Source organism: Diachasma alloeum, unplaced genomic scaffold (assembly GCF_001412515.2).
Source record: "Diachasma alloeum isolate Michigan unplaced genomic scaffold, Dall2.0 Dall_scaffold_00186, whole genome shotgun sequence".
NCBI classification, from domain to species: Eukaryota; Metazoa; Arthropoda; class Insecta; order Hymenoptera; family Braconidae; genus Diachasma; species Diachasma alloeum.
In genome coordinates, this window is record NW_021680352.1 from 207,689 (window position 1) to 220,536 (window position 12,848).

At 39.9% G+C, this 12,848-nt stretch overlaps 1 protein-coding gene across 4 annotated transcripts in view; it reads left to right on the forward strand.

Moving 5' to 3' along the window:
- Positions 1 to 12,848, forward strand: part of LOC107048322 (ecdysone-induced protein 74EF) — a 102,715-nt gene that overhangs the window by 66,348 nt on the left and 23,519 nt on the right. The window contains exon 1 of one of the 4 annotated variants that reach the window (XM_015271457.2): positions 9,031 to 9,494. The exons of the other annotated variants lie outside the window; for them this stretch is intronic. Within the exon in view, the coding sequence (XP_015126943.1) occupies positions 9,194 to 9,494 (301 nt within the window). The 5' untranslated portion in view covers positions 9,031 to 9,193. Of the gene's footprint in view, positions 1 to 9,030; positions 9,495 to 12,848 lie in introns of those variants that run through there. 4 annotated transcript variants of the gene reach the window in all.

Here is a 12,848-nt window from a genome sequence, read left to right on the forward strand (position 1 = left end):
GGGGGGGTGGGGGGGGGGGGGGGGGGGGGAGAGGTAGATGTAATGCAGTGAAAACCTTAATGGTAAAATGCACGTACGCGTGATGTTTGGGGAGGTATTGGTGAGACTGGCAAACTAAAGAGTAGGAAAATTCAGGTCGCGCCTTGACACACTTGCACTTACCACGTGCATCGGGCGTTGGACGCATGCGCAGGTGGCAGGGGGGGGCGATTGAACGGAAGTTTAAAGAGGGTTTTCGGTGGATTAAACAATTTTTTTTCGATTGCTGATGAATTAAAGGGGTTTAACCGAGCTTTTTGACAAGTTTTTTTGACCATTTTTGTTTTTTTGGGGATAAGTCGAAGGGGAGGGGGTTTGGGGGGAAAAGTGACTCAAACTTTTTTGTAGAGCATGAAGTTCCTCACAAAAAAGATCCTGATATATTTTTCCGTGGGGTGAAGCGTTATCGAGATAATTCGATTGTTAGTTAATCGGCTGAAATGGAAATTCGCGTAAATTCCAAAGTACAGCTTTTTCTCTTTGCGAATTATCTCGAAAGGGAGTGGGTTTAGGCGAAAATCTTTTATAATATTTTTTGCGGGCTATGAAATTCTCCGCAAACAATGTCTAAACGTAATTTCTCCCCAGATGACTCACAACCGAGATAATCAGCGCTAAATAAAATGGAATTTGTTTTTAAAAAATGTTCGGACGATTTCAGATGGAAAAATAGAGAGTTTGATCGTACAACACCGGTTTTACAAATGTTACCAGGGAAAGGAGTGAATCGGGTGTTTTCATGCCTACTAGCTAAAAACTACAGAGGAAAGAGAAATAGAGGGAAAAAAAATTGAGAGGAGGTGAATAGTTTCACTGGTTGTCCCGCTCTTACTGACAGTGAATTCACGCGACCCCTTCTCACTGGCACACGCGCATCATGAAATCTCGTCGATACGATTTCCTATTCTTTCATTTCACTTGTGAAATTGGCTTGTGCATTATTATACCCCAATTAGCCATAAAAATAAAGCGGTAAGAGGCAGAGACCATTTATAAATATGCACTCAATTTCCCCAGGTGAACGGTTTTTTAGGACAATTATGATGTTTTGCTTTCTGCTGTTAAATATTTTGTTCAAAACAGCTTCAAGAGTTTTTTATTGATAATTTACTTCCATTAGAGACGATTTTTTGCTTCAAGAATCGATTTACATCAAAATGAAGAAAAATTGACTTTTTTTAATCGTCAATATCTCCCCAACGCATGATGCGATTCGGACGACTCAAATTTCATTTTCCAGCGATGAAAAATACCTTAAAAATGAAAAAAAAATTGTTCAATTTCACTCAGCCAATCGCGAGATATTTAGGATTAAAAATTCTCGATTTCACAATTCTGTTTAGTCTGACATTTTCCTAATTTAATTAGTGATAAAAATAATTATAAAAATTATCAACAGCCTTAAACGTCCCCCCCGCTAGCAATGATTCCACTGAAAAATTACTGACAATTCCACCGCCCAAAAATAAGCGAAAAACCCCTGGTAAATTCTCCAATTAAAATTAAACCAAATTTTTATTACGAAATAAACTCCGAATGTCATGAATAATCCCGTAAACACCGTCAATCGTTCAATTTTTCACCGTTTGTCATGCGTTTGAAACGTCGTGAATAAAATCCCCACACGCGATTCAACTCTAAGTAGGAAAAAAAAAATGTGTATCCACCGCTTACATTTGTGCTGGCTTATCTAGGCCATGGCTAGGCGTGCGCTAGTGCGCGCATCACGCGTACATATATGTGCATGCTTGCACATTAGCAATACGAGTAAACAAACGATGGATTCTCAATACGTGTTTGCCACTGATCCGCACTCACTGTCATCGCGTGATACCATCCAACTGCAGTTGGCCACACACACGGGGGCATTCCAGCGTTCGGGTGGTTAACGATTCATTGTTTCTGGTGGGATCTCGATTCTGCCGAGGGTTTCGGGGATTGGACCATGCTGCGATTGATTTTTTTGACGGATCAATCGACTTTCATGACATTAATAAGCTCCAGTCATTGACACCAATTGAAATTCAATTTTTCGTACAGATTCGAAAGATAGTTTCTGGAAAATATCTCGGAATCTGAGGGGAATAGCGGCATTTTCGTCATGAAACTTTTTATAGGAAACTTGAGGAGCTTCAATATTTTTGGGGATATTTGTAAATTAATTCGGTAGTAACGACGTTGATCAGTCAATTTCAGCAACCGAAAGCTCACCGTTTCTGAATTCAAATAGCTCGCAAAGATCCCAGCGGATGCAAAAAAAAATACATTTTCACACGCATTATTCTCCCTCTACTCCCTTTCATTGCAATTCTGAGCGTGACGGGAAGTAAGAAAGGCACTCCTCAAGGATGAGAAAGGGATATAGCTCGACGAGCCGATGGCCTTCCGCGAGTTTCCACGAAACCATGAAAAGACACTCAACAAATACATCAATCCGGATTCGCAAATCACCGATGAAACTTGGCATTCGTCATTCGTCTCCCATTTCCCGCCGCTATCCAGAGCCCCCTCCTGGGGGTCGAAATATCCACCCGTCCCAGCATCTTCCAACGGACAAAGAGGTGGTATCCGATAGCTTCCAGTGACGCTCTCCCCGCATCATCGGGAGAGAGAGGGAGAGAGCGCTAGACTGGAATCTGTCCTCGAACGGTCGTCTGCCCCGCCAACAAACTTGTTCATTTGCTGCAGCCAATACTATTTCACTAAATTCGGATTTTATGGTTTTTTCTTTGGCTTATGGCTTCCTCAAAACAGCACCAGGATTATTTAAAAAACTAAATTCAATTTTCATTTTTAGCAATTTCGTAAAATTTCTTGATCAGCTTTTTTTATTTTATGATCTTTTTTAATTTGCAATATTTTCACTTCTCTTAAAAATATTAAGTGTATTCTTCTCCTGCTTTATATTTTCATTTTTCCCCAAAAAATTTATCAAATGAAGTTTAATCATTTCTCATAGCTCCAAAAGTTCAATTTCACATTTTTCAATGATTAAAAAATGTCACTTCTTTCAAAGATAATTCAACAAATTAATTATCCTTTTCTCACTCTTTACATTCCCCTAAAAAAATTCCTACTGTCTAATTTTCCATTTTTACAATTTACCATGCATTACCCTGAATTTCCATTTTCCAAAAAATCTTTCTCTCAAAAAAATCGGAATTTTCCACCGGCAAACTTTGGTCATATTCCACAATGTAGCCTGCAGTTGTATGCAGTTGCAAGCAGTGGACGGCTCGTTGTCCAAAAGGGGGAAGAAGTAACACGGCCGTCGGGGCGGCGGGAGGGGGGAGGGGAGACGGTCGATGAGTGGCTGAGACGATGAAGTGAGGTAGGAATGGCGGTGAAGCGGAGGGGGAAGTTTAGGCCTTGGGAGAGTTCGCTGCACCTCCCGTCCATCCGTCCCCCTCCCGCCCTCCCTCTCTCCCGTCCCCCCCATCATCCACCGCATGCTGACTCTCCTACTTCCCCCTTTTTGCAGTCGCCAGGGCGATGCACATGGAACTGACGCCGTTGCCACTTACACACTTTTGTAACACGCGCTTTTTGCACCGACACCACTGCACATCACATGTGCGGGGTTTTTTAAAGAGCGGGGGGGGGAGGGGGCTGAGGGGGAAGCGGGGCGGGAGGGGGGGAGGATCGTGAGAGTCGTCACAGTGGCCCAGAGCTCCTGCGGAACAAGAGGGGTCGGGGGGAGGGGACGATGAACGGCGGGACGCGGAGGGGAGGGGGAGGGTGAAAAGTGAGGAGGTGATAAGGGGAATGTGATAGGGCTTGATGATGATACGGAGGACGGGGTGAGGACATTGTCTCGCGGTGGGATTGAGTTACTTTTGGGTGATTTCCTCCGTCGGTGACCATGACCTCTGGATGCTTGAGGAGGTTTTTTGGGAGGGGGTTGGTGTGCGGGGCGTGGAGAGATGGGCGGAGGGGAGAGTTGGGTAAAAATTACCGGAAAATTTAATATCTTTCACAAAAATTGAATTTTTGTAGTGATCGGCGGAAAGATCTCCAGAGGAATTCACACTGTTGACAGGGAGAAATATAATTTATTGTACGACTATCATTTGATCTGAGAGATCTCCACGGGTTTATACTACAGAGAGAATCCATTGAAGAGGAAAGTTTTTTTTTTTAAGTTTTCTCCTCGGAATTATTTAGTTTTGCCAATAACACAGTTATCGGCGAGAAAATTCTAGTGTCTCAGTGCGAAAAAGTGAATGAAGAACACTGATAGGCATATTCATCAATCATAATTACCGTTAAATTGTGAAGTTCAATTTTTAACATAAATTTTCAAATTTTAAATATTAAATTAACCATCAATTTGTACATTCAAATTTTGAGATATTCTATTAACCAATAATTTCGGTAGGAAGATCCACGATTATTTGGACAATCGAAAATCAAGTATCTAAATTTAGAATTAGCTTGTTAACAAAAAAAATTACATTTCAATATTATCAAATATTTCATTAATTAAATTTTATAATATTTTAAATTTCTGAAATATAGTTAAACTTTGAACAACATACGGAGATAATTCTTCTTAATATTGTCAAAATCTAGGATTATTGGCCATCCGTGATGAAGAACCAAAAAATAGTTGAATATTTCAAGATGTTTTCGCTGAAATTTCACGAGTGATGGATCATTGGAGGTAGAAACATTGATGACGAGACCGATGCTAGGTTCCGTCTGTTGACGTGACTCCACAGGATTTATTCCGCGAGAAAGGAACTCGAGTCGAGAGTTTTATTTGAAAGAGAAGGAAGAGTATTAACTGGCGATTCAGGCCGAGACTAACGCGCACTTTTCCTCGACACGTTTCCCTTACCGAGACACGTCAGGGAAAAGAAAAATAGAAATGCTGCCGATATCAGTTGAGTCTGGGTAATAATTCCGGAGAATGTCAGGGATTTTTGAAGATAAAAAATGGGAAACTGACGAATTCAGGGAATATTTAGGGTTTCCGTAGGGAATTCTGTGGCGCTTTGGCTGTTTTATGATTTTCGTACTCAATTAATTCCCAAATATTTCCAAAACTATTGACTTTAGAGAAAACTGTCACAAAAAATTTTTTGCATCCCGCAAAATTCCCCACAAAAAGTTTCGAATAAAAATTTTTCCCTCTCCCTCAGATTCCGAGATATTCTCCAAAAATTTGAGTCTCTTCGAGTGAAATTGACTGTTTCATGATTTTGCCACTGAATTAATTCTCAAATATTTTCAAAAGTATTGATTTTAGCGAAAAATGTCATAAGACATTTTTCCTAGGTCTTGAAATTTCCGAAAAAAAGTGTTCAACAAAAATTTCGTCATCTCCATTACTTCCCGAGATATTCTCAAAAAAATCCGTGGCTATTTTATTCCCCCCCCAATCACCCACGAAATTGCTATTGAATGGACTTTCCTCCAATTACGTATGTGCCCTAAATCCATTAATTACACAAAACAAAATACTGAATTGGCCTAATGGATGTGTATTCTCTCCACCAAAGGAACAATTTACTTTCCTAAGCCAGTGAAATGCCGCGTCTTTCCGGTGCGCCGGCAGAAATCGAGGAGAAGCCATCGAGCAATTATTTTTCACCGCCGCAGAAAGTGAAGAGTTTTTGCGCACATATAGACAGTGTTTAAAGATAGATGGCGGGGGAAAAAATGCGAAGCAACGAGGTGTAGGCCTACGCGTAAATGCGGTTTGTTTCCCAGCGAAAGAAACCGTCGTATACGAGGTGTCGGAAACTATGGTGGTGGTGCATAACTTGGTGCATTGGTGGCTTCGCACGGCTCTCCAAGGGCACGAAGAAGAAACCCCCTTTGGCGGTGTACGTCCGCGAGAACCGGAAAGATTCCCCCGATCCGCTACTTCCAAGGTCCCGCTCTATACTGCATGGAGAAGTCACAACTTAATGTACATTTGGTGGAGAAACTGAAAATTCAAGTTTTCGAGCGGAGGGAGAGTAGCAAAATGGAAATGATAAATTTCTGTCAATATTTCTTGCAATGATCCATCACTCAGGAAATTTCAGGGGGCAAATACGGAAATATTCAATAATTTTTTAGTTTTTCATCCATTTTTTCACCGATTAATCATTCAATTTCTAAAAAAATAGTCAAACTTCTTTTTTCATTTTTGGTTTTTCTTTCTTCATATCTATCGCTATCAGCTGGGGACCCTCCCTCAACCCATCATAACCTACTCCCCATTTGTGATGAATTTATTGTCAAACGAACTGTCTCACTGTGACAATCGATCCAGTGTAGAGCGGCGAGAGGTCAATGTTTTGATTTTAAAGTCTTTTCCTTAGAATTTTTTATCTCTTATTGAATTATGACTGTGTAACCTGGTTTCCGATCAAGACCAGTATCTTCCTGGGTAAAACCATTACTCTGGAATAATTCCCCATAATTAATAAGTAAATTTATTTCATTCTTAAGTTTTTAAAATTCATTTACAAAGTCAGAAAACTTTTTTCAGTTCCACTTTTGTTTAGAAGGGGTTATTTCAATGAGGAGTGCTTCTAGAGCAAAGTGTCATACATTTTTTGGAGAGAATTCAATTTCCTATCAAAAATGTTCTGACACATTTTTCCCTAGCGCCCCTCCATATGAAGGTAATAAACAAAATAAAAAAAAATTTTTTTCGATCTCGAAAAAAATTAGACTTTCAGTTTTGTAAAATTATCTCGAAAACTATTGGGTTTAGGGAGACATATCTCTCGACCTTTTGTGTAGCTTATGAAATTTCCCACAAAAACTGTCTTATCACATTTTCTCTCAGAAGTACTTATCACCGCGATAATTGCAAAATTAAAACCAAAAGTCCAAAAAATAAAAAATCCACGATTTTTTTTCAGTTTTTTCTTTTAAAAAATGAATAAATCACTGATTTTGCATAATTTTCATAATTTATAAACTTTTTCGACTAAAGAAAAATGCAAATTGATCGAGAAATGAATCAGTCTCATCAATTTCTCAAGATAATCAGAGTTCTCGTTCGAGACCTCAAATAGGATAAGATTGCATTCACCCACGACTTGTCTCTGTAAATCCTTCGACTGTTAGTTTCGTCCGCAATCAAATTGATAGAGGCATGTAAACTCCAGAATACGTGCGCCAAAACGTGTTGGAGTTACAATACTCTAGGTCTTTACATACACTCGGTTTATCGTGCGAGAAAGATAGTCGACCGATAACGCAGGAGGGGGGTGCGCGATAACCCATACAATTCGTACGATTTGTTACGTGTGGAGTTCCGCGACGTCTGTATGTGCAGAAAAAATGTCCCATATGGTCTCTAAGTCATTTTTTTCCATAATTTCCAAGCACTTATGCAAAAATCTAACAAAAAAAAATTTTGTTCTTGAAAAATACCAAAAAAACATCTTTTCTCCGTCAAATATTTGATTTATTTGGTTTTTCAGGCGTTGTAACATTGAAAATAAACCATAATTGTTGTTAAAATTGTTAAACATGTCGAGAGATTAATTATAAATGAAATTCTGCAGTTGAATAAAAACAACTTCACTGTTTTGGGTTTCGTGGGTCAAATGAGCGCGGAGAATGTTTAAAATTGAAGGTCAAGTGGTTGTGAGGGTCAAGCGACCCTTGAGGATGTTTGGATTTGTGGGGAAAATGGTCTTGAACGTTAAACGATCGTTAAGAATGTTTAGGGTTGAGGGTCAAATGGTCTTTTGGGTCAAATAACCCTCAAGAACGTTTGAAACTGAAGGTTGAATGGTTTTATGGGTCAAATGACCTTTGAGAACGTTTGGAGTTGAGGGCCCAATCTTTTTGAGGGTCAAACGACCCTTTAGAACCTTCGGAGTTGAGGGTCAAATGCTTTTGAGGGTCAAACCAATGTTCTGAAAAATCCGAGAATTTTCTCGTTAAAAAAAACCGGAGAATTTTCACGAAAAATCTAGAATTTTGCGAAATGGCTCTGGCAGTTAGGGGCAACTCCGCGAATGATCCCCACCATGAAATTAAAAACCTATTCACGTCGAAAAGATCGAGTCCCGCGAAAGCTCTCGTTTTCACCCAACATAACCCAACTTTTGCGAACGAATAGAACACACCTCCCCCCTCCCCCAATGAACACCCTCACTTTTCCTCGTTCTATTCACTCACGGCTCGGTTGGCCGGTGAAGCGAGCGCGCGCGCGCGCCTGCAGACGAACTCGAAAAAGAGTGAGTCTGTAAACGCTAACGAATCCCCCGCGCTCACTGGGCTGGACTTAGCGGGGCCTAACCCAAGCAATCGTCCGCCGAGTCAGTCAGTGTGCCACCGGCTAGCGTCGTAGTACGTGAGTGGAGCTGTCGTGGATTTTAAACTCAATTCGCTCAGTCCCTCCTCAATAAAAAAAAATTACCCAAAAATAAAATTTCGAAAAAACACTATTAAATGAGCAAACGAGTCGGACAAATTGTCACGAAAAAATGAAAGAATAGATCGAAATAGAGGAGATGAAAAATGCAACGAGGAAAAGTATAAAAATTGAGGGAGTGAATTTTGCAAATTGAAATGCTCTGGAGGTGAATTGAAAAAATTGTGGGGATTTACTTGTGCGGGGGAAGTGGAAATTGAAGTATTGGCCCAGTGGAATTCAGGAAGAGGACACACCGTAGCGGATCCGAGGACTCAGTCAGTGTGCCACCGGCGCCCTCCCCTCTACCTCATTGCCCCCCACTCCCGCGACATACGGAGATGCTAACCCCCGTCACGGCTTCCTCCCCCTAGTCAACCCGGTCCACGCTCAGTCGGGGAGAAACGTAAACACGACAGTCTAGGGTGAACCGCTGACGGCTGCACATCATCGGAAAATTATTTTTTCAAATAAAAAAATTGGAAAATTTCCCTGGGGACAAATCGCGAATTTTTGGCGAGAGAGCGCGTCGTCTTCTTTATTTTTTCATTCAATTGTTTGTGAATTTTATTGATTAATTAATTAATTGATCAATTATTTGATGGTTATTGTGAGGTGATCAGTGCGGACAATAGTACAATTATTATTTTTTCAAGTGATTGTGGCGAAATGATTGGTGATTACTTGATGATGAATGCAAAAGTGGAATTGGAAATGTTCGGGATTATGGGGGACCTGTAATTTTTTGAAATTTCAATTGTGGACAAAGGTCTGGGGGGGAAAATGCTGGAGGATCAGCCGCTCGATCTGAGCGTTCGCGTGGGGGATTATGCCGAATTATCGCGGGAGGATAACTCGACCGAGAGGGAGGAGGGGAGGAAGGATGAGGAATACACGAGTGCCGAGAGGAGACTCCGGGAACTTGTCACCACCTCGTCGGTCGAGTACTCGCAGGTGGAGGATAGAACGTGCTCCGAGGACTCAGACGACTCCTGCTCGGATAATAATCATAAGGATGGGGGGAGGAGCAGGGGGAGACCGCCGGGGACTAAACCGTACAAGAAGAATCTAATGAGACGATACTGTGAGTTTTATTTAATCAGTTGGGGGTGGTTTTTTATTGGGGGAATGGAAATTTTTATGGATTTGCGGCATTTCTCGGGGGTCGGGAGTATTCATGGAAAATTTTGTGCGCTTTGGCGTTTTTTTCTCCAGTGAAACGTTCTCCTACTTTTGTAGTCGAACATTAGAGCTCTCATTTGAGCCCCATTTGACCCCAAGTTTCCGGAAATTTACAATGATTTTTTTATTTAATTTTGCAGGTCTGAATTTAATTGTGACGAATTTATTCATATTCAGAATTTAACCAAACATCGATTTCGTGACTAAGAAAAGGTTTTCGAAAATTCAAACAATTTTAATTATTTATTTATAAAGAAGGGGGAATGGACGAACTTTGTTGAGATATAATTATGTAGATTTCTCTCAGTTTTACTGAAATTATAATATTCCCTTCAGATTCCGAGAGATTTTTTAAAACATTGATTTGTCTTCAAGTGAAATTTACTATTTCACAACTTTTCAAATGTATTAACTCGCAAATATCTCTAAAACTATCTACTTTACCCGAAAATGTCACAAGACATTTTTTCCAGTCCATGAAATTTCCTCCAGAAAGTATTCACCAAAAATTCCCCCATCTCTCTTAGCTCCAGCGCCTTCCCCCGAACCCTGCCCCGAAGAAAATCCCCTAAATTCAATCTAAATTTCAATAACTGAACCTCTCGTGAATATCGATTGCGATTATATTTCTTATCACCGGAATACGTAATAGTTCTTCCTCAATCAAAATTTATTATGTCAATCTGAATATCAGTTGCGAAGATAATCGAGTGAGTGGTTTAATTGTCAAGGAAAAAAACATCAATTATTGACTCCGATAAGAAGCACTATTTTTTCTTCCTTTTTATTTACAATTTCGGTTTACGGCCTGTTATCGTTTTCGCGTCGTTTTAAATCAGAGAATTATTTGTCACGAGTCGCGGCATCGGGGAGAAGCCTCATATTGAGCCTCGGTGAGACGTCGCATATTGTGGGACGGTTGCGAATTCAGGCTTGAGAGCGTTTAAGTGCGTAATTCGACCGATAAAAAAAAATTACGCAATAGCCAGTACCCGAAGGTCGACAAGCGCCGAAATGTGTGTACGGCGGTTGTGTTTCTCGGCGATGTCGTGGGCTGTGTTAATTCAAATGTTGGCAATGGGACTTGAATTTTTTTTTCTTCACGAATGGATCCAAAAAATCCGAAAATGCAATTTTTAGACCTCGTTCGCTAATGAATAGATGGAATTGAATCTTTTTCTTTCAATTCATTTTTGTAGGTAAATTTTCAATTCTCTTCATCGCAATAATATTAAATAACCGTTGAATATGTGACTTGCACATTAACACACAATTTCCATTCTTTTTCCTTTTTATTCACCAAAAATCCCTTAAACTTCAGTATTCAAACGGTCGAACCCCTTTCAAAGTCCCTCAAAAGACCTTTACAAGTCTAAAAATCACCTTTTCCGAGCCCAAAACTTTCCGCCACCACGGGCCAACAGAGAAAGTTTTCCGTCCTCACGCTGTTTTTCCGAAAACTCCTCTCATTTTTCATTTTCGTCACAGCCTACTGCCTTTTATACAGCATTTCAACTTTCACCCCCGTCCCTGTTCGCCCCGATTTGCCCTAATTTACCCGGATTTTCCCCTTATCTCATCCCCACACGCCCCTCAGACCAAAAATACCTGGAAAATATAAAAAACATAAACGATTATTCGTTCACAAAATGGAAAAAGTGGCGATTCGCTAAAACGATTCAAGTCTCTTCAACTATGGATCAGTTTTCACTGAATATCTCGTAATCCAACGCAAATATCAATTTTTTGCTCATGACCTTTTTTGCAGAGCACATCAAGAGCTACGAAAAAGGTCATGACAAAAATTCCGCTATCTCCCCTAGTTTCCGAGATATTCCTCAAAAACTTGAATCGTTTTATGAAATTGTAAAATCTTCCGCTAGTTTCGTCTTGACTCCCTCTCTCTCGTGGCTTTGGATGCTTCTGTATTTATGACTAGACTAAAATGAGGGGTCGCAGGTTGGCTACTGTTGACCCCAGGCCCTTTGCGCCTCAGGTGGACCCACCCGCAGGTACATTTCGTCTTCCCCCTCGAGATACCACCGACAGATTCATATTTATGACGCTAAATTCTTCACTTCCGTGTTTTCCACTTCCTTTTCCCCCAATTTCTCGTGCGGTGCATTCGAATGAATTATTTCACGTCCGTCCTTTGTCTTTTTGTGATGGACCGCGCGCGGGAGTGCTGCTTAAATTGTCATTAGGCGGGGCTTCTTTCTCGTATTTAAATAGGAATTGTTCGGGGAATCGTCACGACAACTCATTGTGATTCAGGATATTGGCCCGCCGAGGAAGGAAGGACCAACTTCCTGTCTGACTTGTCGCATATTTCAAACTCTTTATTCTTTTTGAAGTGCATGTGAAATCGTTTTCATTGGCTTTCACACTTCAACTTCATTTTTAAGATTTTTAAAAATTATTTGGAGTTGATTTTTTAGGTTTTTCAAAATGTTTTGTTTTTTTAAAAATTTATTTATTGATTTATTTCGTCAATTATTTATTTTTCCATTCATTAATTTACTTGAACAGGATTATTATGACGTTAAGTCAGATTTTACTGGATTTTACACATTTTGATCGCTCAAAACGATTTTATAATTGTTTAATTATGTCGTTATCGAGTGTTTTTAGAAAAAAATGTTGGAAAATATTTTTTTAGGAAATTCAATTCTCGACAAAAAATATTCAGTCACATTTTCCTCTAGAACAACTCATTCAAGAGATAATCTCAAAATTCGCACAGATTTCTTCATTCAAGACATTTAACTCAATAAAACTGATTAAACAACTCTTTAATTATCGCCTCATCAAATAATTTTATAAAACAACATCAAAAGCCACCTTTTTAGAAAATCCAAAATATCCAATTCAGAAATCTGCAAGAAAAACACAACAATTCACCTCTTGAGAAAAAAATCTAATGTTTTTTCTACATAAAAATCACATCCCCTCATTAGATTTCTCCGGCTAATAAAACTCCACGCGGACCAATCCACAAATATATATTTAACCAGCTTTTACTTCCGTCAGCACTCAGCTGATTCACTATTCTCCCGTGATTATGTGAAAACTGGAACTTTCGCCCTCGACGGCTCACTAATGCCCATATCCTCCGGTGCCTTGTACGTATTCAAAAGAAAAACGCTCAACGAATTTTCACCTTTTGATGGACTCATTCTTCTCTCCTCTTCAGTATACCCTATTTTCCATCAATGCCGATCGCCCGGAAGATTCAATGGTTCAAGTAGAGTGGGGC